At 39.8% G+C, this 23,939-nt stretch overlaps 5 protein-coding genes across 5 annotated transcripts; 4 read left to right on the top strand and 1 right to left on the bottom strand.

Annotated features, from left to right (window-relative positions):
- Window positions 1-258: 258 nt before the first annotated feature.
- LOC124320320 (alpha-(1,3)-fucosyltransferase C-like) lies at window positions 259-23,625 on the bottom strand. Its single transcript, XM_046783155.1, has 5 exons — window positions 23,613-23,625; window positions 20,560-20,564; window positions 6,259-6,270; window positions 1,613-1,761; window positions 259-1,350 (listed from the first exon to the last, which is right to left on the bottom strand). Exons 4-5 carry the CDS (start codon window positions 1,754-1,756, stop codon window positions 304-306), a joined length of 1,191 nt encoding a protein of 396 aa, XP_046639111.1. The 5' UTR covers window positions 1,757-1,761; window positions 6,259-6,270; window positions 20,560-20,564; window positions 23,613-23,625; the 3' UTR covers window positions 259-303.
- Window positions 4,263-5,414, top strand: LOC124321072 (alpha-(1,3)-fucosyltransferase C-like). Its single transcript, XM_046783983.1, has one exon. It carries the CDS (start codon window positions 4,263-4,265, stop codon window positions 5,412-5,414), a length of 1,152 nt encoding a protein of 383 aa, XP_046639939.1.
- LOC124320312 (alpha-(1,3)-fucosyltransferase C-like) lies at window positions 6,416-8,119 on the top strand. The gene is made up of 3 exons (XM_046783142.1): window positions 6,416-6,922; window positions 6,993-7,648; window positions 7,710-8,119. The coding sequence occupies exons 1-3, from the start codon at window positions 6,509-6,511 to the stop codon at window positions 8,056-8,058; spliced, it is 1,419 nt and encodes a 472-aa protein (XP_046639098.1). The 5' UTR covers window positions 6,416-6,508; the 3' UTR covers window positions 8,059-8,119.
- LOC124321065 (alpha-(1,3)-fucosyltransferase C-like) lies at window positions 9,887-11,107 on the top strand. Its single transcript, XM_046783975.1, has one exon. The coding sequence runs from the start codon at window positions 9,887-9,889 to the stop codon at window positions 11,105-11,107; it is 1,221 nt and encodes a 406-aa protein (XP_046639931.1).
- LOC124320360 lies at window positions 12,966-14,239 on the top strand. The gene is made up of 2 exons (XM_046783219.1): window positions 12,966-13,553; window positions 13,630-14,239. Exons 1-2 carry the CDS (start codon window positions 13,154-13,156, stop codon window positions 14,169-14,171), a joined length of 942 nt encoding a protein of 313 aa, XP_046639175.1. The 5' UTR covers window positions 12,966-13,153; the 3' UTR covers window positions 14,172-14,239.
- Window positions 23,626-23,939: the final 314 nt, after the last annotated feature.

The raw sequence follows: 23,939 nt of genomic DNA, 5'->3' as shown, positions 1-23,939 counted from the left end.
CTCTTATTCAATCGAGGGCTGGTATTAACAGCGATAACACCCAGCTGTATGTATATATTAAAAATAATAATTTGGCCATTCAATATTGGTTCCCTAAAAGTTTCAGCGCACTTTGTATATGGGGTTATTTCATATAGCCTTAGCCTAATACGCTCCCCGATAACATTTGTTGATCTTATTGTAATTAAATCGATAAAATTCACATAGCTACTGTTTTCATTTTTTGTGTATGGGATATCATCATTCAGTCAAACAAAAAACATCAATAAGTCAAATTTTTAAAATTACTTTCTCCATTCGGGTTTACATAGTCGCAATCGAATTAATGAAAGAGGAGCCCGCCAAACAAGGAATATCATCGTACCACCACTTGGCAACATTTTCGTAACTTTTTCTCTTCTGCGTCGGATCGTTGAGCTTCTCACACAGGTCGCACCAGCCGTTCAGGGGTCGATTGATCACCTCGAAATTTTTTTTCCAGTCAAAGTATTTCCTGTACAAGGCGTCATTCTTGTCCAGCAACAATAAATAATCGGCCAATTCTTTGGGCGATCTGAAATCGGCTATGTTGATGTAGGAATGGGGCGGGGCATACTGGCTGTAATCGGCACCGCCGTAGACCACTGGAACAATGTCATTGAGAAATCCCCTGTAAAATTTCTCTGTGACGTAGTCCGGGCAGAGGGAGTTCTCGGCCGCTAAATAGAATTTGTATTTCATCAGTACCCGCGAGTCACAACGGGGAGTGTTCCTCGGCAAACATTCAAGAGTGCCGCACTTCCCGTAAATGTCGACTGGCATGAACTCGGCCAATTTCTTGACGTAATCTTCACGTCGGCTGTGAGTCGAGCAATGCGAATTAAACCAGACCATCAACTTGTTTCTGTTGCTGATATCAACTTGAGAGTTATTGGGTTTCGGCTCATCTTGGCTCATGATTTCAGAGTCCCTTTTGAACCGCAAAGCGCCGTACGGCCGAGCGTCGTAAATGTCTGAATCCCGCCGGTACGTCATTGTCCAGTTGTAAAAGTGTCGCCGAGAAAAGCACGGCAGATGGCGCAGGCCGGGAAGAGTTTCCAGGTTGAAAAAAATGAATCGCTGATGAGGTGAACGGTAAGTCGGCAAATCGTTTTCGGAATAATCCCCGGCGTGAATGATGACTCCGTCGCTTTCCTTTAATAAACTGCGGTCGCTAGTTGCGATGCAGTTATTGACTTTGCAGCCAGCTTTGATGAAAGGCTCTTGTCCGACGCCGAACCCCATGTCAGAATGGTTGAAATACTTGTTCCAGTAGAGAATGAGTTTGGGCTTGTTGCTTTCCGCTTGCTGAATTGTTTCTTGGGCGAATCTCTACATACATTTCAATAAAAGAAAATGAATATGTCTATAAATTGAATTATTATTATCGATTATTATAACGACATTATTAGAGCGACAAGCGCTCTAGTATTTAGAAATAATGGAAATTTGAAGCGCTTTTGCTTATTATATTTTAATACTCCGTAGCCTACTAGTCTCTAAGAAATATTTCGAACGGTAAAAAAAATGCTAGATTTTTCTCGGTAAAAAATACCGACCTGTTTCTTAGAAAGTAGGCACATACGTGGCTTACCTTGTTTCTGACAATGACAGGACCTTTGGGATGATTCGATGCTGAACTGTCGCCCTTTTCATTGGAAAAACTGTAAATAACTAAAAGGATTCCAAAGAAAACCAAGCCAGTTCTCAATAAACGAATCCGAAGAAAGTCCATCATTTTCTCTTTGAAAATCTAGATGGGTTTTTTTATATAAACAATAATGTCAACGCTTTACGAAGGGAACGAATACATACGCACCCCGCGTGAAGGAAAGACTAAGAAAATTTCGTATTCTTCTGAACTTCTTATTCAGATCTGAGGAATTCCCTGAGGCCATGCTATTCTCTATAGACAGAAGGGTGAATAGGAATAGTACTGCTGTACAAGTCTAAAAGATTTCTGGTGTGGGAAAATGTGGGCGGAATATCTTCTGCAAGAACGTGCATGTATATAAAGTGCGGTGGCTGATGCTATACCTGAAAGTCTTTACGACGATTTTGTCGTCAGCTGCTGGGTCTGTCTTTAGAACTCTGTCTTTCAGTATAAGACGGCTGTCTTCAGTCTGTCTGTCACAGTAGATGGAATAGCTCCAAAGTAAATGCTGTGTTGTTTGGGTTGTCTGGTTTTGGTCGGTGTTGTATAAAGCCAAATCAATTTTAAATCTCCCATAGAGAAAATGACCAACATCAAACAACTTATTCAACGCGTCCAGCGCCATCGGTTTCGGTTCGTACTCGTACCCATGGCTTTCTGTGCATTCGTGTTCAAGTTCTCCTATCTAACCCAAGTTGAAGATCAATCATTGCAGCCATTACAATTATCCACAGCAACTAATAGGAAAAGCGGCGAAAGAAAAACGCCAATTAACTACGCAGTATTTGCCACGTCGACTCCGAATGGAGAGAGTTACAGGTCCTATGACTATGCCTACTATGTCCCGCTGACTGCCCTAGCCTGGGAGCGGATAGGTTTCCGATCCATCGTTCTAATCATCGGCTCCCGTTGCGAATGGGAAAATGAGCCAGCTCTCAAACTCATCCTGTCACAACTGGAGGAGAGAAGAGGCACTGCCATTTTCGTCGATTCTCCTCTGCAGTATCGACAGACTCTGAGTCAAACGGCCAGAATCTTCGTCGCCAACATGGAAGCATTTCCAGGCCAAAGTGGCGATTATCTGATAACAACCGATTCAGATCTTTGGCCACTGCGCAGAGAGCACTACATTCCTCGGCCGGGAAGCGACATCGTCCTGGTCCACAGCGCTTGCTGTGGCTACTTCTCAAGGAACAACAAGAGCTACCAACATTTCCCGATGAGTAACATTGGCGCATCGGTGTCGACGTGGTTGCAGATTACCAACGACAATCATTCGATCATCGCCAAAGATGCTGAAAGCATTTTGGATTACTTGCAAGACGTCTTTGGAGAAATGGCCAGAAGTCCGGTAGTCGTTGGCCAGCCAGGGTGGTACATGGACCAACACATAGTGAGTATTCGAATCGCCGAGTGGATGGAAAAATATCCGAATCAATCCGTCCATCGAGTCTCAGACAGCGGATTCTCTCGTCTCGATCGGCCGAAATGGGATGCCAACCAACTGTCACCGGCAGACTTTGCATTAAAGTTTGACACCCATTTGCTCCTGAAAGGCTATCTGCCCCCTACGCATGCAAGACTCAAACCGCTGATCCATCTCATGTACGGGAACGATTCGTGGGAAACCAAATGGATAGAAGAATACAACCAAGAATTTTTAGCAAAAATCAAAAATTGGCTTCCATAACAGCTATAACGTGTGTTTAGCTTGTCCTTATGCCCTTGTCCATTGTTCAAAATAAAGCTGTGCGGATAATACTAAATATTTCATTACATAGTCAATAATTCAATATATATGCTATACTTGGACGCTATACCATAACCGAATCAATAAATCGTTTTCTATTTGTTTGATATTTTTATTACTTTCGAAATTAAATTGCTTGAAAAGCCAGTTTTTACTCCATTAAAAGAATTCGCAATCATATTTGAAATATACAGTCTCAGCTACCGATAATCTCCGGACAGTCAAGGCCAGTCGACTGACCACCCTTTTAATAGCATGATTGCATGGTAAACCGTTAGCATGAGGAGGGGGTAGTAACCTTCAAATATCGTTGAAGATTAAATGGTTCAACCTCAAAATCAGGCAAGAAATTTGAAAAATTCAATCAAAATAAGTTAAAATCTTTGAATTTTTTGAGCGGTTACAATCGCAAACCAAAATTAAAAGAAAAATCGCAGTTTAGAAATGAGATTTCGATTCTAAAAAAATAATCTCTCTTTCCTTTCCAAAAACCTATAATATCTAACCAACCGCGAGAGCTATAGAGCCAATTAGCCAATAGGGCCAATGCCCAATGGGTTTTTATTTATTGATGGCGTTAAGAACTTAACACTTTGTTCACTGTGTTTTAGCCTTGTAGACAGTTTGTTTTTATACTATTTTGGCACCATGATGCGAGGGTCGATCGCTGCAGGCAACAAATTTCGCAGTAGTACGTAAAAAAAAGTAGAAAGATGGAACAATGAGTTAAAGAAGTCTCATAGATGTAACTGACTTCAGTCAACGATGATGTTCCTCTCACACACAGCAACGATTTCAAATCATAAAGTTCTAAGTTTGTTGTTGCTTGTTTGGTATTTGATGGTGTTGTGTTATTTTTTGTACAAGAGAGAATATGTGATAAAATCAAACCAACTTAAAAGTGTCGAGCAAAGCGGATTTCTCCAGAAAAACGTAACGAAAACCATTTTAGTGTGGAACGGCCTATTGAGAAAAGAAATTATAATTTTTGGAAAAGGTAACAAAGTGTTTGAGAAACAAAGTTGCCCGGTCAATCACTGCGAGATCGTCACCAGTCGAACAGAACGTCCGGTCGAGAGTTATGACGCCATCGTGGTCGTCTTTCACGATCTATTAATTACTCCTTATGAACTTCAAATGCCGGATTCTCCAAACGGACGCAACCCCAATCAGCACCTCGTCTTTTTGACCCAGGAGCCTCCTCCGAGTTTGAAACGTTATTACAACACGAGCCAATTAACTAATTTTTTCAACTGGACCATGACGTACAGAATGGACTCTGACATTCCATTTCTTTACGGTCGGGTCCTGCCTAAAGAGACGGCGCCTCGAACTACAGAAGAAGTTGCACATTACAGAGAAATTGCTAAAAACATCAGTAAACCTCTGCAACAATCGCAATTGCGCAATAAAACGAAAACAATCGCTTGGATAGTCTCCCATTGCAAGACCCACGGTCAACGTGAAAAATACGTGGAAGAGCTTCGCAAATATGTCGACGTCGACATTTACGGAAAGTGTGGCGATGGCAAATTTGTATGCCCACATCACGGAACGTATTTTTCTGAGCCGCAATGCAATAAAATGATCGAATCCACCTACAAGTATTACCTGTCATTTGAGAACTCCATCTGCAAAGATTACGTCACTGAAAAATTCTTTAAAATTTTGGATCTGTACGTGATTCCAATTGTTGAACACGCGCCGCCCCATTCCTACATCGACGCTCTAAAATTCAAACCAAAAGAATTGGCCGCTTATCTAAAAATACTCGACTCCGACTACGCCCTTTACAACGAATATTTCTGGTGGAAGGATCACTATCGAGTTGAGTTCATCTCGGAGAACACATCACGTCACGGTTTCTGCAGTCTCTGTCAACAGTTGCACGATATTCAAACTCCATCTAAATCATTTGCTGATCAAAGGGTGATCTCTGAGTTGGTCGATGACAACAAATGCCAACCCTTTGATCCCAATTGGGTTTTATAAACGTTTCAATGAATAAACATCAAGTTACAGAAATACACTGAAAATATAAGCACATACATTTTTTTGGTCCTGTATCTTTACCAATAACTTAATTATTAAAGTCACTTTGACATGTTGGTCTAAATAACTTGTAATTTAAACTTGTTGTTAAATGTTTTCTTTTGCAAAAGATTTCCAAGATCACTTTCGATTTTTATTTTATTGGTAACAAATTTAAATGAAGTTATGGCATTGAAAAATTTGTTATACAACTTATTTTGGGCCATTTTGTTAACAGAGTGAACACATGAAATTTGCTTGAGGTTGTAGACAGCTTCAACTCAACATTTTTGTGCGAAAATTGAACGAATTGTTGCGTTAGCATCTGGCTAATGGATTGCGAGGTTCTCACGTTTGCGAACCCCTACGTTTATGTCGAGACGAGTCTACACTGAATACAATTGTTCTGGGATCGGACCTTCATTTTTTCGACAAAAGTGAAGCCCATGTCATCTGCAGCAATCACAACAAGAAAACACAAGCAGATTCTTATTTCAAAGGCTCAACAACATCGTAGTGTCCCGAGGGCGCTCCGTAATTTTGTCAAAAATTTTGTTTGTTTTTTATTTTAGCATTTTCCTGAGAACGTAATGCATATGATATAACAGCGAACACCACATAAACACAGAGCAGCGGTAAATCTCAAACATAGATTTTGATGTACTTCCTGGTTTGTGGTTCTTTTACGTTCACGTTAAATTTGACGGGGAGGTCAACGCCACTTTTTCTTTCACAAATACGGAAATACCCATCTGGTGTCATCATGTACGACTACTTCCCTTGGCTGGGGTGGAGCCTATTTCACCTCAAACATGTGCTATTGGCCTAAGCAAACGGAGATTGTGAAAAAAAAGGTGGTATGTAACAAACTCAAAAGCATAAAAGACTCCCGAGTTTGTTTTCGAAATTCATTTGACTTTGTGTTACTCTGGCTGCAAAGTGGTGTTGGCACAATTTTCACAATAAAACACGGTACAAAAATTCTTATTAATAAATTATTAAACTATACTTTCCAATGAGCGCAGCTTATAATACTAACGGATGAAACCGTAAGTATGACGATGAAAATATTGCTGAATAATTTTGGCCGTCGCAAAGGCGTTTTTTACTCCTCGGTGATTCTGACGAGTTTCGTCCTGTTCGTCCAATGGCAATTCTACTCAAGTTCCCAAACCAAACTCACTGCTGATGCAACAGAAAATAATATTCAATCGTTGGGGACATCTAACCGACTTATACTAGGCGGTGATGACAACAGCACTAGTTTTTTAATCTCGAACGAAACCTGCATCTTGGCCACGACTAATATGATGCCCAGTCCAACATTGCCTACAGTTGACGTGTCAACATCAGTGCCGATACTAATCGAACCACAGCCTGAACTCTACCAAATGATTGAAAGATTTTCAGCAGAGGACAAACTGTTGAGAATGAACACAACTTTCAAGCGGATACTCTTCTGGAATGAGGTAGGCCTAAATAACATCCATGAGACATGACGTAACACTTATATAAATAATTCATTTCAATACAAACAAGAATAACAAGAACAAGAATTACGGCGTTGGGCATGGGAGGGACGTTCTGAAAAAGTTGGGGTGCCCCGTTTGGCAGTGCGAAACTTCAGCCAACCGAACGGACGTCCATACCTATGACGCCATTCTCTTTCATCTCCGAACGTGGAGTAAAAATGATTTGCCACACCCACGCTTGGCTAATCAGCGCTACGTGTTGTGGAGCATGGAATCGGCGGCTTGGCGCATTTACAGCGTCGCTCCCATGGCCGAATTCTTCAATTGGACCATGACCTATCGCTGGGACTCTGACGTGATCGCTCCCTACGGCTATGTCAGACCCATTGGAAACGTGCCGCTTCATCCTAGTGAGGCCCAAATGAAAACCTACTTGTCTAATCATCGCAACAGCAGCCGAAACTACGCCAAAGGAAAGACGAAAATGGTCGTTTGGTTTGCCTCAAACTGCCGGATTGTAGTGAGCAGCCGAAACGAATTGGTAAAGGAACTGCAAAAATATATTGCCATCGACGTGTACGGCACTTGCGGCAATTTGACGTGTCCCAAGAAGCTGGACGATTCGTACGAGTCGAGCGAAGAGTGTCGGGACTTGGCTGCCTCCGAACACAAATTCTACCTTTCACTGGAGAATTCGCTGTGTCGTGATTACGTCACCGAAAAGTAAACGATTCAAATTCATTAACAATGTTTTAAATTAATTCTCATTTTGGTATTTTCTAAGGTTATTCGCTATGATGCACCGCCCAATCATCCCGGTCGTTTACGGCCTTCACGACGACCAAGAAAAACTAGCGCCACCGCATTCGTTCATTAACGCGGCAAAATTTGAAAACACGAAAACGCTGGCTGACTACTTGATTCTCCTCAACAACAACGACACGCTCTACAACGAATATTTCTGGTGGAAACCTTACTTCCAAGTTCACGACAGCGAACACGAGAAGAAAAAAAGCATGTGTCGCTTGTGTGCCGCTCTCCACGATGAAACTTTGCCACCGAAAATTTATCACAACCTCACCGATTGGTGGGATACGCAATCGGCCTGCATTTTCTCGCCTAAAATCTCCTAACGCCATTTAGTCATTTACTGATGTGTGGTCAATGATAAAAGTAATAGATGCTCCAATACACTGAATGCTGTATGTACAGAAATTAATGTAATGGCTGATCAACAAGAAAGCAGCAACAAATAATTTGGTACAACTCAAAATATTATTCGAAAAGTACTATTCACTCAAAGTACTAAGCCATTTTAGCCTGAAGGCGACAGGTTGCACAGAAAAAAATATATGTACATTATCACCGAAAACAAATCCAAAATTCGCATAGTTTTGATACGCTGACCAACGAAATTTCAAAAAGTTACGGATTGTACGAACAAACAAACGATTCCTCTGAAATCTGTTTTGCAGATGTTAATGTAACCAACTGAAATAACATTTGCGGTTTGCCACTCAATTTTCAAATCACCTTCGGAATCAACTTGCTCCAATGACAAAGAGGATAACTACGATTTTTTTGTGTGTACATGCAATAACAGCTGTTGGGTATTTCAACACGCAAAAGGGAAGGAGGACTGTTTCGTAGTTATAACTTATTAGACTGGATCATTAATTAGGACTGTGTACAAGGAAAACATAAAAAAAAAGAATAAAAACTTCTCAAAATCCGGAACAATCATTTAATGGACGGCAATTTAACTTTAGATTTTTTCAAGGGTAGCATTATTCGTATTTTATTAGATAATCTACATGAAAGTCTATGCGGAAATGAGGCAGGAAACGGGCTCTGCTGCAGCAACATAGGCAAAAATAAAAAGAAAGAAAGTTAAACGTGCTGAACAAGTCTCATATAGAAGTGACTCAGTCAACGATGATGTCCACCTTCTACAGAACATTTTCACGCCGTAAAGTTCCAAGTTTGTTGTTGTTTGGAATTTAATGATATTGTGTTATTGTCTGTACAAGAGAGACTATGTGACAAAATCAAACCAACTTGGAAGTGTCGAGCAAAGCGGATTTCTCCAGAAAAACGTAACGAAAACTATTTTACTGTAGAACGGCGTCAGGAGAAAGGAAGTTCAAATATTCGGAAAAGGCAACAGTCTTTGTCAACCAAAGTTGCCCCGGTCAATCGCTAATTCAGAAAATAATTTCTTTCTTTGTTTTATCATAAATGCTCCGACAACAACACTGACAATAACTCCGCTAGTCCTAAATAAAGTGAAAACAGTTTGCTGTCTATCACGAACTGTAATTCCTGAAAACCCTCTGCAATCACAAAGTACTATTAAAACTCAATACATGGCTTCCTTTTTGGGCTAAAAACTACTTAAATTCAAAAGTAAATCATGTTTATTAGAAAAATTTTTTAAAATATCTTTTAAGAGAATAAACACGAAATTTTCCAATAGGCAAACATTCAAAATAACTTTTTATCTGGGTGTGCCTGTCGTCGTAAAGATATGTACTGTACTTTTCCTGGTTTGAAAACTCTATGCCAATCTTCTTATACTTTAGAGTATGTTGTCAATAAGATTTGTCATAACCCTCTGATTGCGTATAACTGCAGAGAACAGAATGAGAAGTTTTCAAACAACTTACAAGCTTTTAAACCATTTACACAAAATTTTCATTTTCAACTTTTCGGACTGGATGTAATAGGCCTATTCTCAAAATATTTCCATTAATTTTATCCGTATGCCAAGCCTACGCATAACGACAATAGCTTCAACTTCTTCAAATCTTGGGTCGGTATATGTGATTTATTTTCGCGTGAACATATGGTCAAAATGGCGTTTCGTGCAGCCATCGCTGCAGGCAACAGCTCATCAGTAGTGTAGAAAGGAAAGTAAAGTCGTTGAACAAGTTCCACTCATATGACTCACTTCAGTCAATGATGAAGTCTCTTTACGCCAAAAGAATTTCCGTGCAAAAATTGGCCACTTTGTTGGTCATTGTGGCATTGTGTTATTTGGCGTCCAGTTCGAGAAATCAAGCAGCATCAGACTATCGCCAAAGTGTTGAGAGCAAAGAGCATCATCAAGAGGAGCCCGAGACGAACGCTACGAAGAAGATTTTGCTGTGGAACGGTTCACGCCGAGTGGAAGTGCAAGTCTTCGGCAAGGGCCAGGACGCCTTCGCCAAACAGAACTGCACCTACAGTCGATGCGAAATGTCAGACAACCGGACCGAGCGTCCGCTGGAACATTACGACGCCATCGTCGTGGTCCTCAACAACGAATTCATCTCGCCAGATCAGCTCAAATTGCCCGAATTCGACAGCAACAAACGCAACGCCAGTCAACGTCTCGTCTTTTTCACTCAAGAACCTCCTCCAGCGCTGATGCCTTACTACAACACGAGTCGATTCACTAACTTTTTCAATTGGACAATGACCTACAGAATGGACTCTGATATTCGTTTGCTGTACGGCCGATTCATACCGAATGAAAATGCTCCTGTTACAGCGGAAGACGTTAGCCGCTGCCGAGAAAAAGCTCGCAATGCCACCATGAAATCAATTCACAAAAAGACGAAAGCCGTCGCCTGGATGGTCACCCATTGCAACACGCACAGTCAAAGAGAAACGTACATCAAAGAGCTGGGCAAATACATCGAAGTCGACACCTATGGACCGTGCGGCAATCGACATTGTCCACGTCACGTTTTATACAGTTCAGACCCAAAATGTTATGAAATGCTGGAGTCGACTTACAAATTCTACCTGTCCTTTGAAAATGCCATTTGCCCAGATTACGTGACTGAAAAATTCTTCAAAATTTTAGGTCAAGATTTAGTTCCCATCGTCTACGGTGGGGCCGACTACACCCAACACGCACCGGCCCATTCCTACATCGACGCTCTCAAATACAAACCAAAAGAGTTGGCCGCTTATCTCCAATTGCTCATCGCCAACGAAACGCTCTACAACGAATATTTCTGGTGGAAAGATTACTATCGAGTCGAATTCACTTTAGAGGACAGGAGTCGTCACGCCTTTTGCGACCTGTGCCAAAAACTGCACGAGCAGGACGACCGGAAGTCTTATCCGGATCTATCAGCGGAATGGGGTGATGGTAACAAATGCAAACCATTTAATCCAGCTTGGATAGAATAAACCGTCGTAATATAAAAGCAAAATACATTCATAGGAGCAGCTCAGTTAATTGTAATCCTTTTCTTCACGATTCCTATTTCTAAGATTTTCATACTGCTTGTAAGATGAACAGGTGATAACCTGTTGATACATGATCAACTTGTATCATGCACAAGAATACACGGCTTTAGCACGAAACAATTTTTTTTTAAAGCAAAAGGATAATTTTTCTAATAGCGAAATAACAATTACAAATGCTCATTATTCGGTCATTGAACAAGCGAGTCTCAACCGTGAACTTCAAGTAAGTCTGTGAAAAAATAACACGTGTAAAAATCCGAGACCGACGGGGCAAACAGAGAGGTATGCAGTTAAAGCCATCTCGTATTTAACTCGGCCTCAACATCTGGCCAGCACCGGAAATATAGCAGCCGTTTGTTGCACATTCCAAAATATGTTCGTCAAAATATTTTCTGCTACTGTAGATTGTACAGTTTGTTGCTGCCCTCGTTCAGTATTGAATTATATCCGTGGGATCAAATAAGATGCACGCCTGCTGTCTACCAAAATTATGACTGCCGAGCCATAACCAAGAAAACTAATTTTTCTCTGTCGAGATGGCATCAAATTCCCTACGTCGTTTTCCTTTTCAGTGACTTTACCGGATGAGAACGCTTTATCTATTTCTCAAATGGTATTTCTTATTCTTTTTTTTTTCTTTCAATGCCAAACGTAGCTTTGACACTGTTTCCCATTTCGTCAAAATTCTCATGACATTGGCCAGCAGCAAACGTCCCTGAATGTCAAGCAATATAGTCACCAATGCCATCAGAATAAAAGAAAACTAGTTTGACTTTTCCATTAATCATTTTCACTTGAGTAATAGCAAGAACCAATCCTTCCAAAATGAAAGTAAAAAATCTCAAGTTGTCTAGCTGTGTTTAGAGAAACCAACAAAATTCTTTCAAAAATGCAAAGGGGAATTCACATTCTGAATGAATGCTGAATTCGTTTTCGAAACAATTGAGAATGCCGCAAGAGGTTCGCAACTCAAAATTGCTTGAAATTAAAAGGAAAAAAGAAAAGTGAAAAAAGTAAGTTTTCAATACAAGCTCAAAGAAGGGCGAGTGCAGACGAGTACCCGTCCCTACTCTTTACCCATATATTTTGCTTGAAAAAATAATTATCTCTCTCGAAAGTAAAAAAATTAATTTGCGCAAGGAAAAGGTAAAAAGAAATAAATAAATGGCAAATTTGAGTTGCGGACCCAAATCGCATTTTTTTCCCTCGAGATGATTCAAACAGAGTGAAGATTTAAAAAAAAAAAGGCGATTTTCTGTCTAATTTGATGGAAATTTCAAATTTGCTAGTCAAAATAAAATAAAATGTTCCACTTACAAAAAAATAACAACTAAAGAAAAAACGAGACCTGAAGAAATGCAGTTTTGAGCATGACAAATGTTTAATGTCTTGAAGCAAAGATATTCGGAAAAAATGGAATTGTTGGAAAGATTTCCCACACATTATTGTCAAGATTGAGTGGAAGCATCAAACATTTTCAGCAAGCGCTGCCGTTTACAGAGAAGATGTACACAAATTATCTAATGATGAGCAATCATAGTATAGTCTATTATGATGTGCTGATTATTCTTAATTTTTAAAACATCAACTTCACGTTAATTGCAACATTAGATTACGGAGTGTGTAACGTATTAGCAGAGACGTAACGCATGCGTCCATACCGGTCCATACAAAATAAAAAAAATTGCATCGACTAAAAGAAGAACAATATAGCACCTTACGGCAGTAATATAACACTGCTGCTCGCGCTCGGGGGCTTGCCTTGAAACAAGCTGCAACGTTTCAGTTGGTACCCGTACGTGACCGCCGGAACATTATACTGCTCGATCTCCTGTGTCGCAGTTTGTTTTTCTCTTACAATTGTGAATTTTACTTCATAGAATTTAAAAATAATAAGTAATCTATAGGCTACTTTGAACTCTGCGCTGTTATCGTTTTTTTAAATATCTGCTGTAATTGCCCATTCTGAATAATCGAGCGCGGAGAATGTCGAAGAAAATCTTGACCACCATTGCCTTGGCACTGTTGCCCTTAGTTTTGCTGATGTGGCTGTCATCCCATCGATCGTCATCTAGTCCCCAACCGTTAACAGCATCTACTGCTGCCTACAGTCAATTAGTTACGACGATCATCAGCAGCACACACTCGAGCGACGCCACCGACGGACAGCACCGGGTAGCTGAATCCATGTCGGCCGAGGAGATCTTCCACTATTTGCACTGGACAAACAGCACTTCGTGTCGATTCGCTGTCGATTTCGGTTTCACGATATACAGTGCTGGAGGCCTGTTTGCGCCGGACGGCCACAAAGCCGTCTGCCTCGACAATTCCATCGCTCCCGTCTACAACAACTGTCTCGTCTACTCGTTCGGCATCAATAATTTGTGTAAGTCATGCAGAAGCTATACACTTCAATATTAATTCCCTGAAATTTATGTCGGCAATGTTCAAAATATTAACAGGGTCGTTCGACGAATCCATGGAAAAGTACGGATGCCAAGTCTATTCTTTCGATCCATCTATGGGAGTGAAAGATTACAATCGGACTGAGAAAATCCATTTCTACAACATCGGCCTGTCCGGAGTGGATGGATCGCATCCCACCAAGGGATGGAATATGAAAACGGCTTCGTCCATCTACGACATGTTGGCGACTAGTCACGGATCCTCAGCGGTCATCGACATTCTGAAAATGGACATCGAGTGGTCCGAATGGGAAGCCATTCCTCAGATGCTGCGAAGCGGTTTCCTTAGCAACAAGGTCAAACAACTGGCTGTCGAGATTCACTTTAATGTGGGCGACTCTTTGGAAGCTTTCCAGCGAAACGTTCGCATCCTGCAAGACCTCGAGGCCATGACTGGAACTGAGCGAGCTGGAAAATTTATTCGATTCAGTTCGCGACCCAATCCTTGGTGTCTGCGACCAATTCCCATTTTGAATGGGAAAACGGAATACTTCGCGTTGGAACTGGCGTGGTACAACTCAAAGTACTACTCATTTTAGCACCAAGCTGACTTGGTTGCAGACATACGACCTGTGTATAATCGATATAATATATTCTGAATTTCTGATATTACACTTTTCAAGTCATCTAACTGATAAGATTTCATGGGGGTATGACAAAATGCTTTTATTCTATTCTGCATATTTGTGTTGCTCTGTTAGTTGGGGGGGGGGGATATTTTGTATCCAGCAAAGAAATAGCAAAGAGGCACGACAGGTCCATGATGTTAACATGGAAGCGACAGTTAACACAAAGAGAATTTCTTTTGGAATAAAGTAGTAATGGCTAATGGATAACTGATAAACCAACCAAAAGAAATTCTAGAAAATAAAACCTCAATTTGCCTGATGCCACAAAAATCTAAAGTTAACGTTTTGCTTACGAATTCTCACTTTCTGAATACATCTGCTCCAAGGACAAAGAACTGATCCAGGTTTAGATCATTTCTTTCTTACGAGAGTAACGACTGATTTGCAATTTATAAGAACTTCGAATATCGTTTGATTCCCCTGTAGGAAAATTGTAGGGGCGAGAGGTTTTATTGGATCCTATTAAGGGAAATCTCTGGAAATCTCTATTAGTGCGAAATACGAACTAAACGAGCAAGTGGCATGGGGCATAATTAAGAACTTGCAGTCTGACTTTGACACGCATGCAGTCAGAGACATCTAACCGTAACATCTGGCGAATGGAAACCGTTTGTTTTACATGCATTCCAAAACATATTTGAAATTCAGTTTTCTTCTTCCTCTTTTTAAATACACTTGTAGGTGTGTTGCTGCTTACGCGTAATTCTCAAAAGGATGCATCTGTTTACCAAAAAAAAAAAAAAACTTTAGTTTCCGCTTATTTAGTCATTTCTCGACAAAAGAAAATTGAGAACTACAACAACCGGAGATGCCGACGGTCAAAACCTGCCAGTTATAATTATTCGGTCCGTAGTGGTCGTATAGATTTTATGAATCCTCTTTCAAACCAGAGACTTGACTGATGAACGTAAAACTTTCATGATAATAGTCTCTAGCATAGGTGGAATGCACAGTTTTAATGTCAAGGCTATCTTTGATCCAACTTTGTCAAGTTCTCACGAAACTGACTCGACTTTTTCATTCAGCATTTCTTTGGCAATTAATTAAAGAGGAAATACTTCAATACAAATACTATAACAATTTTTAGTTTTCTCCAAACGAGAACTCGCATTTCCCGCAGGTGGAGTGCTGGTGCTTGTTAATGAAGGAACTTCAACTTGCTCAAGCAAAGCAATTTTAAAGAATACAACCCCACAGGAAATATTTGACGACTTTTCACCGAGACTCAATTATACTCTCAGAGCAACTCGCCACTTAAAAAAAAATAAAAAAATATTACTTCCATGGATGTGAAAAAAAGGGAAAAAGAATAAAATGTTAGTAATGAAGCCCTCATGGTCAAACCTTTCCTTCGCGGACGTGTAACTACTTTGCCGCTCTTATATACTGTGAGCATGCAAACTTCTTTTTCAGAGTTTAATATGATCCAACATTTAAAAAAAAAATTACAAAATGAACCTGTATTTATAAAGGCCGATCCAGACCATACTGTATCTTGCAGAAACAGTAATTCCCCTCTTAATTTTTTTTCCAATAAACTTGCAATGTTTCATCAATTAAAATTCCGCAACGCAGCGGAATTTTGGCACCCAATTCGATCACTTCTTTTCAAATAGTTCCCCGACCGAATTATATAATCAACCTATTGAAGCCTACTGTGGTAATGACTTTTACTCACATGTAAGACGAGAAGTATATTACATTTAACTCGTTTTGATGCCTCGGGTTAATTCCCTAGTTATTACTTTCCATTGCTGGGGTGGGGCCTTAATTCTTCAGCGCGGAATTGTTCGTCATTCGGCGTGGCCAAAGGATACACACAACCAAACAACCAATCCGACAACAGTGTGAAAACAAACTCCAAGTATAAAAGAGACCAGGGAAGTGAAGCGCACTTCATTTACTATCGTGCAATGTTACCCGTGAGAGTGAGCAATAACTGCTGCTTTGTATAAAATGCAATTTTTAAAGAAAGCAAGAGTTTCCGAATGCAGCACTCGTTTATAATCTGATGAAGATTTTTCAATGATGGGACAATTTTACTTAGTTGGATGGTAAAATCTAAGCTTCATCACAAAATCACTACAAAAACAGATTTGTGATGGCTTAAAAACCAACCCATCCAACTAAGGTTAAAAAAAATTCATTATTATTACTTGCCAGGGGAGAGGGAGGGGGTTAGGTTACACGAAAATACGTAATGAGGGAAGCCCTCCCCTTTGCCGACATACGAAAAGTAAGATATAGATAACAATATCTTGAATATAGGTTTATACTTGATTCAGCAATGGCCCGTGCCTGAAATCTGTTGGTGTAAGATTTGTTCTGCTGATGACGTCGTAAAGCAGACGTATCAATGCGATGATACAAATAAAATGCGTCAAGGCCGCACGTGAAACGCTTGACGAATTATAAGCTATTGTTTGTCCTTTGCCACGCAAATAGAGGAACTGACCAAAAGTTTGATAAATATTCAGTCTCAACTGCAACCTGTGCTTGGAATTTAAAAAAATTGTGGGTCCAATAGGCAGTGACTACATGTACAACCAAATTTGTGTTGACGTTTTTCAGAAACAGAGCGGGTACGGGAGAAATAACCGAATAGGGAAGTTTAGTATCGGTCACAGCATTTCTCAACAACTCATTCAAGCTCCACATTATGTGAGTCAATCAGTTATTTAGACAAGGTTATCATTTTAAATTTTAACGGCAACTGTTTTGCAATGAAATGGACCATTTGGCAATTAAATTTAGGGAATAGCGTCGCAAACCACGAGTTTTGCAACTGGCAACTTTTGACCATCGATCTTATGTGATCTACACGCACAAAGAGAGGCGATAAACGGATAAAGACAATCTGCCTGATATAATCTTTAAAAACGTCTAGGGTTAATAAAAAAAAACTGGGTCAACACACAATAGATTTCGAAAAGAATAACACAAGCGTTTTTCAACCCCTTATAATATAGAAACGAAAAGTAATGACTCCTCAATATGCAAAAAAAGTGAGAATGTGTGTTCATCAGGCTTGTCGGCAGGATGACATCAAGTCAATATTTGATGAAACACTTATCGATTTCAAACTGGTCACCCAAGACTGAACTTGTTGCTGAAATCGATGTGGTCACGACTGCTGTTGCTCCTCAAACTCAAGGACATGTTGAGTCCTAATTTATCCTTTTGTTCGTTCGCAAATAAGAATGACGTAATATTTATTTTGACACGTCTGAATCTTTGATTTTCAAAGCCATCCAAGTAATACAGTAAATCGACAGAATTGGGCTCGGAGAAATTGTTGCCGTACACGCAATAGCCGACGATGTCTTGTGAATCGACTGGCAACTATTCGCTGCTCGACACAAGGCTCATGTTTGATCCAGTTATCGCTGGTATTGCTAGTTTCATTACTCGTATGTTTGTTCGGAAGAAATAAAGTCTTAGTATTTGGCAAAAATATCTGCTGGAAAAATTCAAGCAACGAGTGAATTGTATATGTATACCGTTGTACGAACACAATGGCAGACCGTTCAAAAAATAAGAGCAATTGCGTCAATGTGATTGAAATGATTACTTCTGGGAGGGGAGTAAAAACAAAGGCAAGAGAAAAACAAACGCAAAATTTTTTGCAGTGCTCGTCGTTCATGAATTGGGCCTAGTCTGGGAGCTGGGTGACCAAAAAATGATTTTTGTTTAGCAAAAGGTTTGAGGCTAAAATGTGGTTAGGGGGGGTATGACACACACGAAAAGCCACGTCTGTCGACTGGCGGCCGGGGCGTTCAAGCGGGACGCGATCCCGAAATCGGCGTGAACGGTAAAAAAATCAACTTTGTTTAGCAAGCCCAAATTATATCTTAAAAAATAGAGGGATATCAACTTTATTTAATTTCCGACAGACAGACGTCATAATCTGGGGCCTTGGGGCCATCAGACGTCGGTGTGTAAGAAATTTTACGAAATTTCAGTAAATTGTGAAAATGGCAACGCTGCATCCTAAGCGCCTAATTTCAAATAGAGAGAGTTGGGGAGGATCTGTGAGTTTTTAACTAAGTAAATGTGAACAGAAAATGCATTTTTCGGTTTTTTTAATAAGATTATGCATTTATTTTGTTTAACTGATAATTTTTTTATTATTTGGTTAGTGTAATTTGGTTGCTAAATTTTTGGCGGTTCAAATTTCTTCCCTATGTAACCCGCTTTTTTTCTGCTCCTCTTTCGTAAAAGCATACCGAACGTCACGGGAAACCCTTGACTAACATACGTTATGGTTTTCCCCTGTATTAGCATGGGTTGTTCCCCGCTTATGTGTATGCGCTTTGATGATATCGGAAACAAACGCCAATCGGAGCTATCGACCAATACTCGTTCTTCTTCTTCTTTCTTTTTGACGATATCTTTTAAGTATATTACTTATTTATACTATAGGCTACATATAGGCCTACTTGTGTATAATTTCCCCTTGCTGTTGAAGAGAGACGGGACTCTCTCTGGTTGTCCCGCGGCCAACCACTTGCCCATCCGCATCGAATAAATCGGGCGCTTCACGCTATTGCAGCTGGAGTTGGCGTCGACCAATTTGATCCGATCGACGACGACGGCCAACGATGTCAACCGTTTGGTTTCTTATTCTCGCTATATTGACGCAACAGAGAGAGTCTTATATATATTATATAGCACCGTAGGACTATAATAGACATGATAAATGAGCGGAAAGAGATGGATGTGCCACTATATCGCAACAACCTGTTGATGCGCTGGTCACACCGTCACGAGCACATCAGTATTTTCTGTTATCATTTGGTTCAGTAAAAAATAAGCTGGCGAGAAAGATTCATGAATAAAATAAGTAAAATAGGGCAGTTTGACGTCGTATATAAGAAAAATAAGAAATTTGATAACGCGATCCATCGAGGGTCCGGCCCAATTTTCTATTCCGGAGAAAACTCGAGTCTGTCACGTCCGAGAGATATTGAGCTGGGCATATTTACAACTATTATATAGAGATGTGCTGGTTGTGTGACCAGCCTTTATTTTTTAAGGGCTCACACGCTATTGCTGGCCCGGTCCTGTGTGTTTTGGGTTGGTCACGAGCCCTCGGAGCATTTTTGCCCGACTATAGAAATTTATTTATTTTTATATTTTGGGTGGCGATTGGTGGTACACAGCGCAACCTTCCAGGACCACAACCCTGACTCCGAAAAGCCATAGGGGGTTAGCTCCGTATGCATGCATACGGTCGTGATTGCAATCACGGCCTTGTGGCAGGCCCTTCTTTCACGCACAGACGACTGCTGCTATACGTAGAGTAGTGATGGACGCAATCAGCCGCGGGAAAAGATATGAGAAGCCACACAAGAGACCAAAATTTCGAAAGAATAAAAAAAGAGAAAACGTTTGGTGATTGGATTGATGCATCCAAATAAAAAAATCAAAAGAAAAAAGAATCTCTTGGACATTTTCGATTCAAAATATAGGTTAATGGGTATTTAGGCCTGATGCCGTCTTATATTTTCTAACAGCAAAGAAAAAAGAATTGAAAAACTCCGGGCGGAAAGACGAATGTCTTTCGAAATGGAGGGAGTGAGTCATTAAGACGTAAGAAGTTTAGGTATATTATTTGGAAGTTGTCTATTATAGTCCTACGGTGCTATATAATATATATAAGACTCTCTCTGTTGCGTCAATATAGCGAGAATAAGAAACCAAACGGTTGACATCGTTGGCCGTCGTCGTCGATCGGATCAAATTGGTCGACGCCAACTCCAGCTGCAATAGCGTGAAGCGCCCGATTTATTCGATGCGGATGGGCAAGTGGTTGGCCGCGGGACAACCAGAGAGAGTCCCGTCTCTCTTCAACAGCAAGGGGAAATTATACACAAGTAGGCCTATATGTAGCCTATAGTATAAATAAGTAATATACTTAAAAGATATCGTCAAAAAGAAAGAAGAAGAAGAACGAGTATTGGTCGATAGCTCCGATTGGCGTTTGTTTCCGATATCATCAAAGCGCATACACATAAGCGGGGAACAACCCATGCTAATACAGGGGAAAACCATAACGTATGTTAGTCAAGGGTTTCCCGTGACGTTCGGTATGCTTTTACGAAAGAGGAGCAGAAAAAAAGCGGGTTACATAGGGAAGAAATTTGAACCGCCAAAAATTTAGCAACCAAATTACACTAACCAAATAATAAAAAAATTATCAGTTAAACAAAATAAATGCATAATCTTATTAAAAAAACCGAAAAATGCATTTTCTGTTCACATTTACTTAGTTAAAAACTCACAGATCCTCCCCAACTCTCTCTATTTGAAATTAGGCGCTTAGGATGCAGCGTTGCCATTTTCACAATTTACTGAAATTTCGTAAAATTTCTTACACACCGACGTCTGATGGCCCCAAGGCCCCAGATTATGACGTCTGTCTGTCGGAAATTAAATAAAGTTGATATCCCTCTATTTTTTAAGATATAATTTGGGCTTGCTAAACAAAGTTGATTTTTTTACCGTTCACGCCGATTTCGGGATCGCGTCCCGCTTGAACGCCCCGGCCGCCAGTCGACAGACGTGGCTTTTCGTGTGTGTCATACCCCCCCTAACCACATTTTAGCCTCAAACCTTTTGCTAAACAAAAATCATTTTTTGGTCACCCAGCTCCCAGACTAGCCTGTAATATGTGCATAAAACCCTTCAAAAAATTGCCGTTAAATGAGAGGGTTTCCCACGATAGAACAATTTTACCTGGTTGAAAGGTAAAATTTTTAATCCTCCCGCCCCAGTCAAGATTGTACATCTATGAATAAAAAAACTCGAAAAGTTGTTCGTCTAATGAATCCTCTAATGAGAATCCTTGAACTAGACAACAAAATACTTTCAAAGGAATCAAGGAAGACTCAATCCTGGATTAACATTGAATTCGTATGTTCAATAATTGGGCGAATCCAAAGGAAGTGAATTTATAAGCAAACGACGATTCTCGGTCTAATTTGTTCGGAAAATTGTCAAACGAACAAAACAATTTGTATAAAATTTCAGAAAAAAAAGCTGAAAGGATTCAACAGAGAATGGAAGATAAAATCTTCAGCGTGAAAATTTTTGAACACAACATCGATTGTGAACAGTTCACAGAAAGAACGCGCTTCGACAAAGAAACTTGGATTTTTCAAGGAGCAAATAAATCGTGCGATAGAGTAGTGAATATGTCATCCACAAACAGGCAGGAAATCGCGCGAAAACGAGTAAGAAAGATCTCCGACTTGCAAGCATTGCACATTTCAGCAAGCGTTGCCGTTTAAACACAAAATCAAACGAAAGAAATTCCCATGCGGAGAAAAAAAAAGAAAATTAATTCAAGAGCTTTTTGTCATTGAACCCTCAAAAAGGAGGCGTTTCAATATCGTCAAACGCATTAACTACGACGTAAGTCGCTCACGACAAGTAAAACGAAAAAAAAAGGACAAAATTGAGTTTACACTGACTAACCTGAAGTCCACGGTGCTCTCCGCTTCCAGTTAAGGGGGTAGTTTCCATTGAAGCACCTAGAAAGAAGAAAATTTACATTTAAATGCTAGACTTTTATAAGATAACTGTCATTTGGGAAAACTCAAAATGGAGGGGGCTGCTATCAACTATCATGCTAGGAGTTCCTATATCGGTAACCGAGAGGTTCACAACTGAGGTCTTGGGTGTACGAAAATTTGTGTATTTTTCGTAAACTACACGTGTTTAGATAGGCTTAAAATTAGCGTACTTTTGGCAGGGTGTACGAAACATTTTTTTGTGGTGAACCACTCGTAGGTAACTATAAAAACGACACTTACAAATTTTAAATTGATATATCAAACGCAATCTTATTTTATCCCGAATGAAACAATGCCTATGTTCCCAATTAATTTCAAACAATTAATTTTCACCGATGTAAAGCTCATCTAACCGAATTCAATTTATCTAATTGGTTAAAAATTGAAAATTTCGCAAATAAAAATTGAAAATACTTAGGACCGATCTCCTAGCGGCAGATCACTTCGGTTTAACCGTTTGGTTTAACTGACACTCAAAATAATGACGAGAAAAGATTGACTGACCTTGAGATTATGGTGCTTGCTCTCTTCCAGTGAAGGGTCTCTTAGGGACCCCTAAGAGAAAAAACAATGTATTTTTAGTGAAATATCTACTTAAAATATTGACATAAGGCCTAGTCTAGGGTGTGACAACTCACGTTTCCTCTCCCAATGGCGTACATGACTGACATTGATTCGTATGAAAAATCGTACAAAACAAATTGATCCGAAATATTTAGTAATTCGATTTACCGTTGAATATATGAATAAAAAGAAATATTATAACCGGTCAGTCTCGGGAGAGTTGCGTCCGTCGTCCGGACAACTTGATGCTCGTCTCCAAACATTGCCAGCTGGTACTAGACCGCCGGATTACATTCGAGTATTTTGTCATTGATCTACGAAACTCTTTAAATAAACAATTTTTGGGGAAATTGGTTTTTGTTCAGAATTCATTTCGGAAATCTCAAACTGCATAGGGAAAAATATTCTGGGATTCTAAGAGAAGCATAAAATTCTCGTGAAAGCCAAACCAATAGTTAACTAAAATCAGCTAATCTGCTTCGCAGATAAAGAAGAACCCAAACTCGCCAACAAATTGATTCGGGTCACTAAAATGGTTGCCTTTATATACGAAGTGCGTCAGTACAGAGAAATTCACAGCACAACGAAGGGGAACTTACTTCTTCTCCTTCTCATAAAAAATAATAATAGCTGGGCCGAAAGTTTAGTGTATAATAAACGCAAGACAAAATGTCCCCCCTACCCTTTCTAATTAAAAATAAAAAGTATTCATGACATTCATAGATCGGAAACCAAAATTGCGCCATAGATATACTAAAAGATTTAAATAAAGAAATAAAGTCAAATTAACCTGAACTGGAATGACGGAGTGAACAGGAAACCGATTTTCGAAAAGAGAAAAAAATGAAGTCCTCGTGAATACCTTCACACTCGCATGAACGTACACGAGAACAAGATGAAGGATGAGAAAGATTTAAGTGAGGGCCAGAATCGGATATTGATGTCCTATCGTAGTAATGACACGGTCGAGTCCATTCAAAGAAACATAATTTTAGTTCCTAAATCAGATAGATTTCACCACATAAATTACTGACAGAATATTAAACCATTTTTACATAAATTGTTAACTAAGCATTGATGAAAACATTCCCTGTGTCAATGCTGAACAAACCACTACAATTTGCACAAGATTCATGATCTCTTCTGATGAGTCTCTTCGAATACACATCAGAGAACCTACTGCGAGAATATAATAAATCCAAACTATTACGTTCCCTGAATAAACAAACATTCTTTTTTAGACAATAGTATGTTGACTTTCTCCTGCTAGTCAGCCTAAATTTCTTACTTAATCTTAATCTAATTTCAACTGGAACCTCTATGAGATGATCTTATTAAGTCTCCATTCAAATTGTAATTTTTCAATAAATGCGACTACACTGTGTGCATCAGCAAGACTAGAAGAATGTATATCAAAACCAAAGTAGCATAGCAAAACTATCAACTAGGCCTAAACAAGTTACCATAATTTCCGTTTCAGAACTAAAATCCAAGATTGCAAACAGTGTGAGACATCACGAGCAACGTGGTCAAAGAG

The sequence above is a fragment of the Daphnia pulicaria genome, chromosome 1 (assembly GCF_021234035.1).
Source record: "Daphnia pulicaria isolate SC F1-1A chromosome 1, SC_F0-13Bv2, whole genome shotgun sequence".
In the NCBI taxonomy this organism is placed as follows: Eukaryota; Metazoa; Arthropoda; class Branchiopoda; order Diplostraca; family Daphniidae; genus Daphnia; species Daphnia pulicaria.
Note: the sequence above shows the minus strand (reverse complement) of the source record. Positions and strands in the feature narration are given on the sequence as shown.